Here is a 19,053-nt window from a genome sequence, read left to right on the forward strand (position 1 = left end):
ACGATATATTAAAAAAAAAAAAAAAAAAAATTGGGACGCATTCCATTAGGATTTAGTGGTTTTAACAAGCCACCAACAGAAGGTGACCAATTACCAGTAGAGACCCACAGGGTCCATTACAGTTTCCATTAAAACCAATACAAATAGGCCTACCATTACAAACCATTAACTTTTAACCATTCAAACAATTAAAAATGATTTTCAGTAGTGTGTTTTGAGACATATTCCATTAGTACTTAATGGTTTTAACAAGCCACCAACAGAAGGTGACCAATTACCAGTAGAAACCCACAGGGTCCGTTACAGTTTCCATTATAACCAGTAAAATCATTACAAATTTTGTCATGTTGTCTATTGTTTTGTTTTGTTTTTCTCAGCAGGGCTCAGTAAACTAATGTGGTATTAAAGTCACCAAATCAAAAAACGTTTATGTGATGGACTTGTAATCAGTTTTATTATATTAAAATTAACTGTAACGTTAGTAATTATGGTATTCTGAGGGAAAAACAAACAGAAACGATATTACGTTTTTAAGGAATAGTAGTTAAATACACTACCAGTCAAAAGTTTTTAATGTCTCTTCTGCTCACCAAGCCATTCATTTGATTGAAAGTACAGCAAAAACAGTATAATTTTGAAATATTTTTACTATTTAATGTTTTTTTTTTTATTCCAATATGTTTTAAAATGTAATTTATTCCTGTGATCAAAGCTACATTTTTAGCATTAAATGGTAAAAATATTTCAAAATTTTGCTGTATTTTAAATCAAATAAATTGCTTCTTTAAAAAAAAAAAACATTAAAAAGCTTACTGTTCAAAAGACTAGTAGCGTATATTCTTAAGTAATTGAAGGAGTTAAATCCAAGATTTAAAAATCACTGGAAAGACGTTTATTTTAAATCAGTTTAATTAATTGCACATATAATTGACAGGTGTTAAGAGCTTTTACAGTTCGATTTCAGTTCAGACAGGGATAACTGATTCGCTCCTGTTGTCAAATCCCACGTTGAGGGCATCGCAGAAGGTCACCAATTTACATTTTCCTCCGGAAGGGTTGAGAGTAGCCAATAACAATGTATTTGTGCCCTGGAGCAACTGGAGGCAATTCAAAACTTGATAAAATATTATTATTTTTTATTGGCTTTTAATATGAACATATAAAAAGACACAAACAAAACATTTACATCAAGAACTGCAAGCCACTGCCCATGCTGTCTTAAGCACTGTAATAAGAGGGGATGCCTCCATTCCCAAAACAAAACCACTTCAACCTCACCTGGCTACACAGAGGCCGTCTTCAACTCTGAGCTGGAAATATATTGTCATCAAATCACCAACTTTTCATTGTAAGCAAATGTACATTTTATCCACATCTAATAGATCGTTCTAGGTATCTAAAGATGGACGTCTATTAAGAAGTTCATTACCTTAAATGTGAAAAAGTGTGGTCAAATTTAGGGGAACATACTATGTTACGGGCTTATTATGAGAAACTGTCAACTGCAGCACTGTTTACTCTTTAAAAAAATATAAACAGAAGAGGGGAAAAAAAACTTTTTGAAGATATCATGAAGATGGAAGACCATGCCGACTCAAAGACGAACAAGTATTTTAACCCTTCATGGCGATATTCTTATGTTGAGAAATTCCCAAACACAGATAGGATACAGTACTGAGTATTCAAGTCAGAATTCAGGATTAGTTGAAAAAGAAAACTTTAAAATTACAACTAGTCAGCTTAGTACAGTGATTTTCTCTGAAACCTTGGAGGACAACAAAATGCTATAGCAATATTCATAGGCCTTGAAAGTACATCCTAATTTCCAGATCAGAAACCTAGACTGCCCTACGTGACCTGATGGCGAAGGTAATATTGTACACAATGCTGGAAAACCTGGTTCGAGTGTCAAGTTCGACTGAGAAGAAAATGTAAAGACAAGTAGAACACGTCATCCCTGAGTCCTCCTCAACAGATCAGCCGTCTGGATGTGCCATTTGTGTTTGGTCGTTTAGCGGGAGTTTAATTCTTCCAAGGTTTAGGTCAAGTCTGCATAGTCCTGACTAAGCCCAGTTATGTTCAGACTGTTGCAAATGGCTGAATGTGCGCGTAACAACAGCAGGCCGTGAGAGGACGCAGCGTTATCTACCATCACAAAGCGACATGCTGGAAACTCATTAAATTGCTGCGAAATGCCTCATAAAATGCACAATTCAAATAAAAGAGGCGGAAACTGTTAAATCAATAAATACTCAACAAATTGAGGAAAATATTTAAGATACGCGCCTGTCAACCGGCTGAAATGAACACAAAAAAAAAAACGCCATACAATGGGCTCAAACAAATCAGCCATTTATCTAAACTGAAAAAAGTGAAGTCAACTGAAAAAAATAATCATTTCAGGTATTTTGCCAATAACGTCAGCTCCCCTACTAGATAAACCTAATAATTTACTACAGTCATGTCTAAAAGAAAACTAAAACAACTCTTTGTCCTTTGTCCTCTCCTGAACCTGATTTATCGTTCTACCTTTGTGTAGTAACTTCAGCAGCCTTGTACACACCAAAATGACTGAAAGAAAGCAATAAATGACAATGAGACCTGCAATTTTCTATTAAATGATCAGAAATAATACATTATCATTGTTACATTAGCTATCGTACAATATTTACTCGCTGACAAGCATCTCAAAAAGACCGTTCTGAACCATTCTGAAGTAAATTTGCGCACTACATTCAGTCAGCACACACTAGTTGACCGACAGACTTGACCGGAAACTCGTTGCTCGAGTCAGAATCACTTTTAATATGATGCCTAAATGGGCAAGCACAAATTAATGAGCAATGCATGATGTCTCTCCAGTGTTGCTGCACATGAAAAACATGAAAAGGGATTGAAAACAAAACTTAAAGCAAAAAAAAAATAAATTCAATAACCCTCTGATCAAGTTCGACTGTTAGACTGAGGTAGCTTGTCAACTTCTGTGGACAAAGTCAAAAAAATATATATGAGAGAGAAATATGGAAAATTTTCAGTATCGTCTCCAAATCACATTAAAACAAACAGCTAATGTTAATCTTATGTGGAGGACTAACAGAAAACGCCTGGTTGTATGATCTCGACCCGAAGGAATGAACGTTTTTGAGATACTGTGGCTTGTCTCACGGTGTTTTGAAGGCCTGAACAGCTCCGTATCAAACTAAAACTGGCAAGATCTTAAACGCCCCCCGTCAGAACACAAAGTGGAGAGGAAGTCGAGGACAATAGAGTAGAACTGAAGATGGTGTTACTCTTCCATGGTCTTTAAAGGGAGAATACAGTATTAAGATGCAATGAATGACTGGGAATGGCTTTGCGGGGCATCTGCAAGTTTGTCAACGCGACGCCCGACTGCTCCAGAGGTCAGCAGCAGCGCATGGGTGTGCATGTCTGTGTGCGTGCATGAGTGTGTGTGTGTGTTCGGGAGAGGACACAGGGACACGTTTCTTGAATTTCCAAGGCTCAGATCCCATCTACACCCCTCCCCCCAACAAGTCTTAGTGTCCTGCCAGTCTCAGTAAGCAGTGACCAGGTCTTTGTCATAATCATATCTGCCCCGTTTAGGGGCGGGGCTGTCCTGGCTGTCATCAGTGTCCTCGCTGTCCTCAGCTCCACCCCCTCCTTCTTCATCTGACGAGTCGTCCAAAGTCAGATCCACCACTGCTCCGCCTCCTGACCCGGCGCTGGTGCCGCCGGTTCCTGCCGACGCACCACCCGATCCAGACTTCCCGGTCTGGTTTGTGCCGCTGTGAGCTGGGGAGTGGCCGTTTGCCTCAGGAACACCTTGGATGAGAGTTAAACCCGTTATTTCCCATGAAATACTTTAATTTTACTTTCACAGGGTTCGTACAAGGTGCTTGAAGTACTTGAATTTGACTTTAAGGCCTGAAAAACTTCTGATATTTCTGAAGAGGTACTTGAAAAGTGGTTAAATTATTAAAAGACAATGTATCGATGAAATAAGTGTTTACTTTTTTTAATAAGCACATATTCTTTTGTGCAAAATTCACAGAAAACTATCGAGCCAAACCAGTTGTAGTACTGACAGTGTCGTGTAAACATGGCTGAAGACGCAAAAACTAGAAAAGTTGAGTGAGTCATTAAAGCTGAAACTGCTCCGATTGATTCAAACTTGTAACTTCTTTTCATGTCAAGCAATTAACTAGCAAAATCCATATCAAATTAAAAGTGCCATTAATTTTTACATTTCAACATCGCTTTTAATGATTTTTAAAACCATTGCATCACATGATTTACTGTTTTGAAGCACTCCAATGAATCATTTGATTCAGTTCGGGCCTTTTCCTTTTGTTTGGAGTGTTAGGTGAATTCAGTCACGAAATATGTCACTCAACCTGACCAGTTAGGTTGTGAATGTATCACTAAGCCTTAAGGTTCGGTATCTATAGGTTCACTGTCAAAAATTCCAGTGTGAATGACAAGCGGACCAGGAACAAATTCATTATTTTCCTTTTTGATCTGGACCAAATGAACCAAACTTAGACTTAGATTGGAAATTTGCATATTGCAAATCAATTGATTCAGATCAGGCTTCAAATATTTTTTTCACAAATCATTTGATTTAGATCAGGACTTCGGATGGGATTTGAAAATTTGATTTAGATCAAAATCAATGTGTGTATCGCAAATCATATGATTTAGATTTGAAGTTAAGAGCAGGTTCTTTAATCATTGCGCAAACTAAATGATTTGCAATCTGTGCTCCAAATCATGATCTGAAATTATGGTTTGTTAATCATTATTCAGTTCGGCACTTCGGAGTGTGGATTGCCAATCTTTTGCTTTAGATCGGAACCTAGGAACGCAAAACGCGAATCATTCAATTCAGATTGGGACTTTGGAGCGACTTCGCAAATCTTCTTTTCTTAAACAGTAGAAAACATCAAACCATAAGTGAGATCTTTGATTGAAGTCCTTAAAATAAAAAAAATAGTGCTTGAAAAGTCCTGGAATTTTATTTTACAGTATCTGTACGAACCCTGATTTCTGAAGGGAGAAAACCAGCTTACATATATCAACCACCGGATAGTCAGGCGTGCGGCTGTTTTCCCGCTCTCTCTCTTTCTCCTTGTCGTCCCTGATTGGCCTCCATGAGCCGTCGGTCAAATACTCAATCTCCTCCACATCCTCTGGTGTCTCTTTAAGGATCTCAGAGAGTAATCTGAAATGAGTCGCATTTGATGAGTTCACTGCCAGAGCATGTGAGAAGCAAGCAGTTTAAGTAACGGCGCTTACCCGTCAATAGTTAGAAGCTCAAAGGGAGCGGGTTTGTCGCATACAGGGCAGGTCCATGTGGGTTTCTTTTCATTCATTTGCAAGAAAAAGACAGCGTCGAAACACTGCAGGTGGGCGCAGGTGAGCACTCGACATGGCACCCCGAGTCTCATCTTTACCAGCTGTGTTGAGAAAGACACTTGTTAGGTCTACAACTTTGCTACAGTGGTTCCATAGCGATGAGTCCCAAAAAGGTACACTTACAGGACAGATGAGGGACACTCGCAGTCCTGTAGTGGCGATCTCACTTTCAGGATCAAAGCGCAGCTTGTCTTGAACTGTGTACAAACAAAAATGTTTTAGTAAAATTTTGATGCTAAGATGGGTCATTCTACAGAATTGGTTCAAAGTCAGAGTTGGAAACATCTTGAAAAAAAAAAATTTTTCCACAAATTTTGTATGAATGCAAATTGTATAATATCCAAGGTACACATTTCTAGTAACTGTGCAGGAAATTCTCGTATTTAATTTTCAGAAAGTTTTGGAATATTTGTTCTCTCCCCAAATTTGTCACTAGTGAAACAGTAATATATGATTTAATAAAAGTTATATTGACCTATTAAGATTTTGCTTACATCTATATTGCCAATATGTATTTTTCTATTTTATTAAAATGTTTTCAGAGGTAAATCAACAATCAGAATTTTGACAATATTTCAAGTGTGATTTATAAAATTAGTTGTATTTTGAATCCAATTTTTTCTTTGTAAAAGGCAAAAAGTTGATCATACAGATTTCAAATAAGGATTTATTAGTATGAATATACATTGAACTACTTACCAACATAACATCTTAATGTTGATAATTTAGTATAATTTATTTTTGACAAAACATCCTGTTTCGGTCATGACAGCACATTTTTGGCAGTGACAGTAATGTTTTGGTAGCGACCACGTCACATTATAAAATTTTAACTTGCATACTAAAACGTACTGAAATACAAAAATGTTCATAACTGTACTAAAATTATATTTTTCCCCAAATAAATGATTGTGTGTTCCCTTTTGTCACTAAGCGAACAGTAACATGTCATGTTTCGGTACTGTTATGGTAGTGACAATTTTCTGGGACAATACCCAAAACTAAAACTTAAATAAATAAATAAGATATCCCTCTGAAACGCCACCAAATGTTACGATCGCGACTGTTTTACGGTAATGACAATTTTACAGGATAAAATCCAAGAAGAAGAAGAAGAAAAAAAAAAAAAAAAAAAAAAGGTAATTACCCAAATCAGATCTTTTTTGGGTGTTTAAAGGGATAACACCCAAAAAAAACATGTCACTACCGAAATGTCACCAAATGTTTGGGTTGTGACAATTTTACAGGAAAACACCCAAAAAACAAACATGTCACTACAGAAACACCACCAAATTTTTCAGTCACTACAGAAATCATAACTTTTTGGGGTGTTTTAAGGTACAACACATTTTAGGTACTTTTGAATCTAGCTCAAAGATGCTAATCATCACATCGTTAGCCAGCATAGTTCTGAACCATGGTAAACAAATAACTCCTATAAAAGTGTGTTTAATTATAGAAAAACATGGCAGTGACATGAAAATGTGAGATACTTTTTTTTTTTACATAAAGTTTCATTATTTACAAAGAAAATAGTTTTTTAACTTCACTTTTTTTTATAATCAGACATATATATTAAAAAAAAACAAAATTATTTCAATATAATTTTCATAAGTTGAAATTTAGGGGTTAGGGTTTGGAATAGGGATGCTCATTTCGGTTAATTTTCCTGACCGACAACCGCTGCTCGTTATCCGAACATTAACCATTAACTGATAAAATTTTAATAACAAATTCGTTTAAAATAAAAATAGAATGCACGAGTATCTGTGATGATAAATTAAAAATACAAGCAAATGTTTTATTTTAACGTGCAAACAGCAGCATACAGAGCAACAACAAAAACTGTATTGACATATACTCAAATTATCACGCATCAGCAGCGCTTCTGAACAGAAAAAATCTGAACAGAAAAAATCTGAACAAATAATAATAATAATAATAATAATAATAATAATAATAATATCAATAAAACAAATTAAATAACTATCTAATTAAGATGACAAAACTAAAACACACTGGCGCTTTGAAGAACGGTGCCGGTCTTTTTCTTCCCGTCGGATATAAAAATATATAGCAGGCCAGCCTATACCTCAGTGTGCCTAGTTTTTAACATGTCCACATGCTGTACAGATAGACTAGACCGCTGCCTGTTAACTGTTACTGTGTGTTCACACCGCCGGCGGCGAGAGCGTCAAAGTGGTCGGAAGTCATTCATTTTCAATGTGAGCTGGCGGCGAGAAGCGGCGCGGCGCGGTGTGGGCGTCGGGGAGAGTTGAAGTCAGGTCAAATTTATGGTAATGAGCTATGACGCGGCTCGGCGGCAACCAATCGGAATGTATAAGTTCACCGCTGAGAGGTTTCAAAAGAACGCAGTCCTGTAAACTTGGTTCCGGCCACATTAGTTCCCAAGGAAAATGGAGAAGTTAATTATTGCTGTGGCGGGTTTCCCCATAATCTACGACGTGTCCCTGTTTTTAAGTTTGCACTTAACCATGAACACAAAACCCACACCATACAAATGGCTTTTAATTAGTTTATTTCGTTAGCAAACATGTAACTACTATTAAATTCAATTTCTTATTTTCAAGTTTAAAATATTTAATATGGTTAACTAACTTACACCCAACTTGTGGTCAGTCTGCACAAGATCGACATGCTTGTTTGCTTTGCGGCCGCTTTAAATACAAGATCAAGCGTTCGATCGTCAGAGCGTCAAGGAATCTTTGTACAGCGTTGCTTGCAGGGCGGCCAGAGCGAATTTTGAAGCTCTCGCCGGCGGCGGTGTGAACGCACAGTTAGATCCGCAACAAAAACACCATCACAAAAATCCTTTCAATTTGCGGTTTGGAATTTTCATCCACTGTCATATGCTGTGGAGAAGCGTGTGTTTTACAACGTTCAGCAATAGCCAATCACAGACATGTATGTTAATTTGATTATCACTGTGGCCAATCAGAGGAGGCTATGTTACAATCCACTCACCACTCAAAGTGCCGGTTTCAGTTTTGCTGATTTCTACACTTTCGCGAACTCTCATTAAAACAAAGAAAGTGTATGTATTTTTTAAATAAGAGATTAATTGTGCAGTGTAAAGGTTATTTTATTACTTTTTAATAACTTTATGAGATTGCGATGAACTACTGTAAGATGAGTGACAGCTTTCCAATGATTCTAGACCAGGGGTCCCCAAACTAAGGCCCGGGGGCCGAATGCGGCCCGCCGCCACATTTGGACCGGCCCTCTGAACAATGCCAAAGATATATTTTATCATGTCGGTATTTGATAATAAAGGTTGGCTTTCAACCTAAAATTTCCCTTAGTTATTAACATAGCCTAATTATTTGTTAAATTCACCAACAGAATGGTACATTGCCATAATGTGTCATCGCGATCGTTCCTTGACACGTCTGTGTGTGGTGGCTCTTGATGCCTTGATCCCAGCCTCAGTCCATTGCTTGTGAAGTTCACAAATTCTTGAATCGATTTTGCTTGACAAGCCTCTCAAGGCTGCGGTTCTCTCGGTTGGTTGTGCATCTTTTTCTTCCACACTTTTTTCTTCAACTCAACTTTTTGTTAACATGCTTGGATACAGCACTCTGTGAACAGCCAGCTTCTTTGGCAATCAATGTTTGTGGCTTACCCTCCTTGTGAAAGGTGTCAATGATTGTCTTCTGGACAACTGTCAGATCAGCAGTCTTCCCCATGATTGTGTAGCCTAGTGAACCAGACTGAGAGACCATTTTGATGGCTCAGGAAACCTTTGCAGTTGTTTTGAGTTGATTGTCATATTCACCATATTCTAATTTGTTGAGATAGTGAATTGGTGGGTTTTTGTTAAATGTGAGCCAAATCAACACAATTAAAAGAACCAAAGACTTAAACTACTTCACTCTGTGTGCATTAAATGTATTTATTGCACGGCTCTTTGGAATGCTTGATTCTGATTGGTCAGTTGAGACATTTGCAGGTTCGTTCTTTTCAAATAATCACCGCTCCAAAGTAATAACGCATAGCCGGTACTACTTGTATGTTTAAAATCCCTCCGTGCCAACAAAGATTACCGTTTGGCGCCATCTTGTGACAAACACTGGACAACCACAATTAACAATGGAAAATTTCGACATTAATCTATTTAAATTGTCTTACTAACGTACATAGTTTGAATGTTAGTCACGTGGTACTATATCGTTTCGCGGAAGGATAAAAATGTTAATTTAAAACAAATATGCCAATAAAAGGTTTCAAATTCATATTCATGTCCGCTTCGCGTCGGGTCCTGATCACACTGTCGGGGCTTATTTCTGCGATAACTACCGGCTGCCTGTACATTATCCCTTACTTAATAGACAAGTTTTACAATTTGAGTTGAATTAGTAAAATAAATTAGCTTTTCCATGACATTCTAATTTACTGAGAAGCACCTGTATATCTTTTGAAAAGAAATGATCATTTGTCTGTCTGGTGCATAAAAAATAATAAACTATTCTAGCATTAAAAGGTATAATAAATACAGGAAAAATCATAATAAAATAACAATAACAACAGTAGTCAGTCCAGCCCATGGAATTTTCTTTTATAAACCGACCTGGCCCCCCATTAAAGAAAAGAAAATTATGTGGCCCGCTCAGAAAAAAAGTTTGGGGACCCCTGTTCTAGACTGTAATTCATTCAGAATTTGAATACATTCGCTTACGCATTCACTCTCTAATAACCCATTAACGCCACTTGCCATTGAGTTGCATATACTACATCAGTTTACTAAGCAAAGGTGAAGCGAAATATGTCTGTACACTGCACGTGTCGACACGCGCACGAGTAAACAGGTAACTTACAAAGCATTATTTATTTCACCATGCAGCAAACGTAAAAAAAAATAAAAAAAAAAACCTTTTAAACCGTTTAACTGATAGTAATAATCGGTTAAATTTCTTACTGTCGGTTAACGGTTAAACGGTCAATATGAGCATCCCTAGTTTGGAACAGCCACCTCCCAATTGCAAGTACCCACAAAATGATGATATTTATATATATATTAAGCTTACTAATATTTTTAATATTATTGTTTCAACAGATGATAGTAGGATCTTAGTAAACACCTAAGATTTGAATACTTATGCTTTTTAAATGTGTTTTTTGGTTCTTTGGATCTTGCGCCAATTCTGTAGAATGGCCCATATAACTATAAACTACTTTTAAAAAGTCTGCAGTCTGTAGGATTTTCTGTTTGTTTGCAATGTGTTTGGTCTAGGTAAGAAACTTACTGCGTTCGCGACAACGATCGGGACTCTCGACTGAGCAATGCTTCAGCTGGTTGAAGAGCTCTCCAGATGTGAACACCCTCACCAGGTACACTGCCACCGAGTACCGCTGCATCCAAAACACAGAGGATAGCAACAACACACTTGACTTCATCTAACATGTTCATTCACAAATACAGATAGCTCTTTGTATAAAGTTTTTGTACCTTTCCAAAGTTGCCCCATGTGATGGTGACTCTGTTAGTGACTGTGGAGAGGTGTAACCATGGCGTGATGTTGACGGGTCGACAGGGCCGACGTGGCTCAACACCCGGTTTATTGGAGGGATAGTAACCCTGAATGAAAAGTAAAAATGTATATAATTGAGTTAGTAATATCCACCATTTTTCAATGCGGAAGTAAGCTACTTTCAAATAATGTGTTAGACGTCCGGTTCATAAGCCACCGTAGGGAAATAACGAGAAGAATAACAAAGTGCAGTAAACCGTAAAACTGTTTGTACTAGAAACAAGTAGGGATGCACCGATACCACTTTTTCCAGTACTCGCCCGATACCGATACTTTTATTTTTGGTACTTGCCGATTCCGAGTGCCGCTACCGATATTTTTAAATTTACTGGTAAATTAGTAAAATATTGGGTACAGGAACTAAAATAATGTATAATGGTAGTTTGCTAACTTAATTTTATCAAATAGATACAGTCAAACCAAAATTTATTCAGACACCTTGAAAATTTCTCACATTGTCACAGTTTATTCGCTATAGTTTAGAAAATGGTAATAAAATATGACAAGAGTTAAAATGTGTCAGAACAAATTCATCTTGATAATGTCGGATAACTTTAATAGAAAGGTACGTAGTGCATTACAATAAACCAAAAATGATTTAGACAACTATTAGTATGACAATATTTACACAACTATCAAAACTTTGTCAGGTGCACCCTTAGCCTCAATGACAGCCTGTAGTCTCCTAGGCATGCTGTTAACCGGGTATATTGCTGGTCCCAAATTATCAGTTTTACTGGTAGTCCACTGTATTAAACTTTTTTGGGGGTATATTATGTCTCAGTTTACTTTATTTTGCAATGCTCACTTATATAAATGAACTAGTGTCCCGCACCCACTAGTAAAAAAATATATATAATAAAAATTGTGTATGTGGTGTCTGAATAATTTTTGGTTTGACTGTATATCCTTCAGTTATTTCTACAGTTAATTATGCCCATTAAAATGTATTTTACAAGTTTTTGTTACTTTCACTGTTCATTTTTTGCTCTATGGTACATCTTTAATTCAATAGCATTATAGCAGCTCCATTGCAGCAGCTTATTACTGTAAATTTAACATTTGTTTTTACCTTTTCATATGCTTAATGAGGCTCAGAGGTGGCAGGATTAATGTTTTAAATCTACATTTTTTAAATACAGAAATATGAAAGATTTAAATAACTGCCAGCAGGTGGCGGCAAGACACTGATTTAATTACTGAATCAAATCATTCATTTGATTCGTTCGAACGGATGGTTCGTTCAGGAATAAAGCCACTGACTGTCTTTATGAATGGGAAACTGAATCATTTCACTAGATTCGTTAAAAAATGCACGTTCATTCATAAACAAAACTTTATGTGAGTTTGCTGTGTTTGAGTGGAGATGCGCAACGGCTCAGTTGTGACTTGTTTCAGACTAATTTTGACGACGAAATAGAGCAAAATCAGGCAATGTAAGTCACTTAATAATAACAACTTCTAGTTTATTTAACTGCTGTATTAAATCAATATCTCATTTACAAATGCCCTTAAAAATTAGTAAAAGCTTAGTTCGCAATATCACAAAGCTCTATTATAATCAACGACGCTGTCTATACTGCACAATCAGTCTCTTATTTACTCTCTCTACACTTCATTTATTAAAGGATTCGTGAGATATGTCTGTGATACATTACTCAACGTTGCAAAAACATGTAGAAACCTTTAAATCTCCCATGGTCACACTGAAGAGCCCTGTTATAGTAAACGCACCTATAAATTTTGTTTTAGATTTATAAATTAGTTTTAATTCAAATGATGAAATATTCCGCAACAGAAGTGAAAGTGAATGCGTCTCTCGCGCTCTCTCACTGCCGTTTAATAACTTGTGCATTATTTTCCTTACTTGCTTTTGACCCGAACTACGAACTTTCCAGTGATGTCTGTGAGAAAGGGACATTCATTTGACAAACTTGCGCATCTGCACCACCGCGCACTCGATCCAGCTGCATGCTTTGCTTATCAGCTGTCAGTTATCTTGCGCACATCAGCTATACAGGCATTACTGAATGTTTAACATTATATTAATTGCATACATATAGTTCTTAGACATCCTTAACCTCTAATGACTCCATTCTGCTGTTTGTTGTTCTGTTGTTGATGTTTTTTGTCTGAATACGCACTTGTCACAGCTGGCGTTTGGTATCAGGGCATTTTAACGAGTACGAGTACAGGAGCTCAGTATCGGTGCATCCCTAGAAACCAGTGTGTTCATAATTAAGATAATACATTAAAATATTATGGTAAGACACACCAGTTCAACATCAAGCAGCAAAACAAGCTGTGTACATCTGAAAACAGCTGGAAGTGGATGAGACCGGAAGCCAGACATAAAATTTATTGCATTACAAAAAAATTTATTCTAATTTTTGAAAAAAGGCTGGTGTGTTGCTTATGTGATGCTGAGAAACTGCTTAAATGTTTATTTATATAAAGCAGTTCTGATTTACGATCATCCTGTGTGGTGAAACCACCACACTTCCTCCTTCTTTCAGACTAATCAAATTCACAACACTTACCGGTACATGACAGTAGGACTGATTCACTTTCACAGCAATATTGGGAGGATACTGGTCCTCCTGAACACCGATAGAGTCTGTGTAGCAGATTCTAGGAGAAGAACAGCATATGTTAGCATGAAATAAATGCATCTTTGACACTAAAATTTGACACTTGATTTACAGACATGATTTAGCTTGATGACATACCTGAGAACCACTTGAACCGATTTCATCCCTGGGCGAAGTTCACTGTGCAAAAAATAAATGATGATAATTATAAATGAACACAATTAAAGACAATTAATATTCTTTTGTATTTTCAGTAAGCAAAAAAAAAAAAAAAAAACATATTTAACTTTAAGTGTTTAATTTCCACAATTCTAATAAAAAAAATAATAATTTGAATTCTTTTATGAATACTTTTTATTTTTATGAATTATATATACACTACCAGTCAAAAGATTTTTAATGTTTTTAAAAGTAGTATCTTCTGCTCACCAAGCCTGCATTTAGTTGATCCGATGTACAGCAAAAAGTCAATTTTTGAAGCATTTTTACCATTTAAAATAATTGTTTTCTATTTGAATATATTTTAAAATGTAATTTATTCCTGTGATTTCAAGCTGAATTTTTAGCATTATTACACCAGTCACATGATCCTTCAGAAATCATTCTAATATCCTAAATGCTGCTCAAAAAACATTTAATTTTTAAAATTAAATCAAAAGCCAAGTAGAATTTTTTCAGGTTTCTTTAATAAATAGAAGAACAGAATTTATCTGAAATAAAAAACATTTATTTTTACATTAACATTATAAATGTCTTCACCATCACTTTATTAATTTAAATCATCCTTGCTAAATAAAAGTATTAATTTCCGTAATCCCCTCTCAAACATTTTAAATATTAATAATAAAAATAGAATGTTTCTAGCATATTAGAATGATTTCTGAAGGTTCACTTGACAGTAATGGAGTAATGATGCTGAAAAGTTAGCTTTGATCACAGAAATACATTACATTTTAAAATATATTCAAATAGAAAGCAGCTATTTTAAATAGTAAAAATATTTTAAGATTTTACTGTTTTTGCTGTACTTTGAATCAAATACATGCAGGCTTGGTGAGCAGAAGAGACTTCTTTAAATAAACATTAAAAACCTTACTGTTCGAAAACTTTTGACTGGTAGTGTAACTTCCAGTTATTATTGCCATTTTTTCTTGAAAATTAAACCTTTAGAGTTACATAAATATTTGTCTGATACATTGTTACTAAAAATAAATTTTGTATATTTTTAATCCTTATTGTTAAGCCATGGTTAATTATAAATAAGTGTGGCTAAAGTAATGAATAAGAAACATGGGAAGCACTGCTGAAACATCATAATCCTTTTTCTATCACCAAATCGCATTATGTATATATATTAACTATACACCCTGATTTTCTAAACATCAGCACTGTTATTATTAGCCATTGATTGACTGTTAAATAAAGCCACCAGTTAGCAAGATGACTTATACATTTCTTACCTCGAGTTCCGGATCTGTTCCACCTGACTTGGTGTTAATTCAAAAACGCATTGACTCTCTTGCAGCTTCTCACTGTTCTGAGCGACTGCAAAGAGTGTCAAAAACAGAATTAGCTCACTGCATAACTTACTTGTTGGCTAGAAACGCCTATTATAATTAGGTTATTATTTATTCATAATAATGGCACTCACTTAGTTCTGTGGGTGGCAGCAGCGTTTCTAGGTTGTGGTAGAACGGCAGGGGCACCAGTTTGACTTCGGCCGCAGGAGGCGGTGCCGATTTGGGGATGCCGTTGAGGTAGTCTGTGCCCTGGGCCGTGCCTCTGGGTGAGGAGTTAAGAGCAGGGTAGTTTACGGGCACGGACTCAGGGCGTCGAGCCGCTAGCCAGGCCGAGGCTTTGGGGAAGCGTGTCTCGTAGAGCTGTCGAACGTTCTTTAGCAGCTCCGGACTGTATTCGGTCTGGACGAGTCGAAGAGCTCTTCCCACTAAATCTTGCTTCAACCCGCTTTTACTGCGACCCATCGAGGCCAGCAGCGTCTGCAGATCAGACACCCGGAAACTCTTCACCATGTTCTGGGGGAGACAAAAACAGCCCAAGAGAATGAGAAACAGAAAATGAAAACAGCTCAATATCTAGGTTGTTAACCGAAGGGTCGTGGGTTCGATTCCCAAATGAGAACAAATCGAAAACCAGGGATCTGTTCACACTGGTCCAATATGATAAAGTTTTCACGTGTGTTGTGAAAATTTGCTGCTTATAGAAAAGCAGACATAAGGTTAACAGGTGCAAAAAGCAGCTCTGTGCAGCTTTGTTTCTAAACAGTTTGTCACAAAAAAGTCAGTCACTCAGTCAATAAACACCAAATACAGGACAGCCAGGTCAGAATTTTTCATTTTTTATTTTCTAGGTGGGTTTCCAATATAGATTTGTGCAAAATGTTATAAATGTCAATAAAAACCTGTGGAGAAATGATGGTGTTTACATTGACCAATGTGATGCGTCCAAAACATAATTTTTTCCTCTTGCGATAAGTAATGTCGATGGATGTTGGTAGGTTTACGTATATCGCAGCCACTGCAGCAGCCATTAATTTTAAACGTAGAAGACATAGGTGTTTATCTTTAGCAAAGCAGCTTAACAACTTTTGGGATGCTTCTGAAATGTGCCACGGCACCTCTGGTATAAACACAAACATAGACTAGAGTGACTTTTGAGGTTATATTACATTGAAGAATTATCATGTGACATTTACGTACACAAGGTAATCTGTAAATGAAAAAAAAATGGTTTCTATTTTAGTTTTATGATGTATTCCTTTTTCGCATTGCCTGAAAAACCACCTCATGTGAGCGTAAAAACTTTTTTGCGATATATATGGGAGTTTTTTGCGAAATTGACATGTTTTCGTTATTTTCCAGATATCTTAAATTTGCAACTTCAATTTGCGCAATTTACTGTTTAAAAACATACTGTTGCTCGGCTGAATACTGCCACAAAAGCGCCACAAAATTGTAGCTTTATGAAAGAGCAGCAGCTTTGAGCATGTGACCAAAATCTTGAATCTTGTCTTCTTTATAATACACTACTAGTCAAAAGTTTTTTTAACAGTAAGATTATTAATGTTTTTTTTTTGAAGAGTTCTCTTCTGCTCACCAAGCCTGCATTTATTTGATCCAAAGAACAGCAAAAACAGTAATATTGTGAAATATTTTTACTATTTAAAATAACTGCTTTCTATTTGAATATATATTAAAATGTAATTTATGTTTGTGATCAAAGCTAAATTTTCAGCATCATTACTCCAAGTCTTCAGTGTCACATGGTCCTTCAAAAATCACTCTAATATGCTGTTCAATCCATTTTTTTTATTATTATTATCAATATTTAAAAGTTTTTTTTTCAGGATTCTTTGATGAATAGGAAGATCCAAAGATCATAATTTATCTAAAATAAAAAGCTATACCATTATACCATTCAAAAGCTTGGAGTCAGTATGTTTTTTGGAAAAATAAATTACAGAAAGGAATACTTTTATTTAGAATTTATTTAGAATACTTTAAATTGATGACAAAGACATTTATAGTGTACTTTCTATTCATCAAAGAAACCTGAAAAAAATTCTACTCAGCCGTTTTCAACATATTAAAAAAATAATAAATGTTTTTGAGCAGCAAATCAGAATATTAGAATTATTTCTGAAGGATCATGTGACTGGATTAATGATGCTAAAAATCCATCTTGGAAATCACAGGAATAACATTTTAAAATATATTCATGAATTCGTTGTTTTAAATACTAAAAATATTTTACTGTTTTTGCTGTCCTTTGGATCAAATAAATGCAGGCCTGGTGAGCAGAAGTGCCTTCAAAAAAAAAAAACATTAAAAACTTTTGACTGATAGTGTATGCGTAGATAAACAAGGCAAAATACTAAAATTTCCTAACTTTACAATACTTCACAAAAGTTGTATATACTGTTTTGACTTTCTAATTTCAATCCTCAAGATTCTAAACGACCTCAATCTTTAGTTTACCATGACTGAACTCATGCAGGCCAATGACACTCTCCCTATAAACACTACACATAAATCAATTATGCAAAACAGGTAAAACAACATGAGATTCAAAGCATATTCGTAATCACTCTAGTTCTGAATATACGTATTAATCTGCTGGTATTAGCGATATTACACAAACGAAAATGATTAATCTTTTCAAGCAACCCACATGCATCAATTGTGCATGTGCCTATGTATCTATACATTAACCTGCAGCACTGTAAAGTGTCGAATTGTGTTCATTTCCAACACTACTTGGGGAAAATCCACGTGTGGTTTGAAAAGGAAGAGTCTGTTTTGTTATTTTGCATTGTGCAGACTAATCATTCATTTCTAGAGGCAGCGCGCCCCCGCGCGCGCACACAGACATACTAGCTTTAGTCTCAAAGCCTGGTGAGCTGTTTAACCAAACTGCGTTTTGGACATCAAATGTACATCCAAAACGTTCAAAACTTAGAATCTAGCGTTAGAACACGCCAAATATGTTAGATACATAGACAGCTCACTGGATTTTGAGAGCTAACCATTCACATACACACATATACAAATTGCCAACGCACTTTACAGACTCCCACTTGTCATGAATGAGCACAAAATACATCAGTGTGGAATTTAACTCGAGTTGTTTTAGAAAGCACTGCCTCTGACTAGCCAAATTGCTTTTACTTTAACTATTTTTAAAAATCTCATCTACTCACCATCGCTTCTACCAGTTCGGCCGCCATCTTCGCACAGCAGCCCCGCGAGAGCCTGAAGCGAAAGGCAGCGGCTGGCCAATGAGAAGCCGAGAAGGCGTTCGATGACCGCCGCCGGTGTCCAATCAGCGCGGCGGATTCGCTATAAGTAGGCGGGGTCGTTTGCGAAGAGGCGTGACAACGAGCTTTAAAAGGGACAGTGCAGTCAAAAAAAGAGAACTTGAAGCAAGGTCTACCCTTTCTGATAGGCCTCTGGTGCTTGAAAACCTACCCACCGTCGCCTGAACTTCACAGTCTGATTTGCCCACTTTAATAGTCTGGCGTGAGAGCGAAAGCACATTGCATTTTGCATTCAGATGTGATGCGAGAGGTGGGTTTCCCGCGACAAGTGGAACAGGAGCGCATGGCTCCATTCGATCCATTCCGCGCGGGAAAATCCACTTCGTGGGTTGTAAAAAGCCAGGATATTGAGGTCTGAGTGCTTTGTGTAATTTCAGCCCTAAAATGACTAAGGAAGCACACTAAACAACTTAAACATATATTCACACGCGTTAACTTTGTATTTTTAAATACAATATAACGAACACACTTGTTCACTGAGGATGATTTGGTAAACCGTTTTGAAAAAATCCACACGAGATTGAATCCACAATCCTGTGGAAACTCCATCCCGTGTTTTTCTTTATTGTATGTTGTGGGGGAGGGGACGCAGAAAATGTTTGAGGTCAATAACTGAGGTAAAAATAAGGCGTGAGAGGCAGAACTAGGAAATAAACAGGTGCAT

The 19,053-nt window shown here is 36.4% G+C and overlaps 1 protein-coding gene across 1 annotated transcript; it reads right to left on the bottom strand.

The window, feature by feature from the left end:
• Window positions 1–1,119: 1,119 nt before the first annotated feature.
• Window positions 1,120–18,313, bottom strand: pias4a (protein inhibitor of activated STAT, 4a). Its single transcript, XM_073843988.1, has 11 exons — window positions 18,273–18,313; window positions 15,207–15,588; window positions 15,016–15,100; window positions 13,694–13,735; window positions 13,505–13,595; window positions 10,883–11,011; window positions 10,680–10,785; window positions 5,539–5,612; window positions 5,296–5,456; window positions 5,070–5,221; window positions 1,120–3,822 (listed from the first exon to the last, which is right to left on the bottom strand). Exons 1-11 carry the CDS (start codon window positions 18,297–18,299, stop codon window positions 3,554–3,556), a joined length of 1,518 nt encoding a protein of 505 aa, XP_073700089.1. The 5' UTR covers window positions 18,300–18,313; the 3' UTR covers window positions 1,120–3,553.
• Between the last annotated feature and the right edge of the window lie 740 nt (window positions 18,314–19,053).

This window comes from Garra rufa, chromosome 7 (assembly GCF_049309525.1).
Source record: "Garra rufa chromosome 7, GarRuf1.0, whole genome shotgun sequence".
Lineage (NCBI taxonomy): Eukaryota > Metazoa > Chordata > Actinopteri > Cypriniformes > Cyprinidae > Garra > Garra rufa.

What these genes read in the sequence shown, in the direction of transcription:
- pias4a (XM_073843988.1), bottom strand. Translation starts at nt 18,299, where the DNA reads ATGGCGGCCGAACTGGTAGAAGCGATG. An exon ending in GCTGCCACCCACAGAACTAA is followed by an intron (nt 15,101 to 15,206) that starts GTGAGTGCCATT and finishes CACTCTTTGCAG; the next exon opens with TCGCTCAGAACAGTGAGAAG. An exon ending in AGTCCTACTGTCATGTACCG is followed by an intron (nt 11,012 to 13,504) that starts GTAAGTGTTGTG and finishes CTTTTCATTCAG; the next exon opens with GGTTACTATCCCTCCAATAA.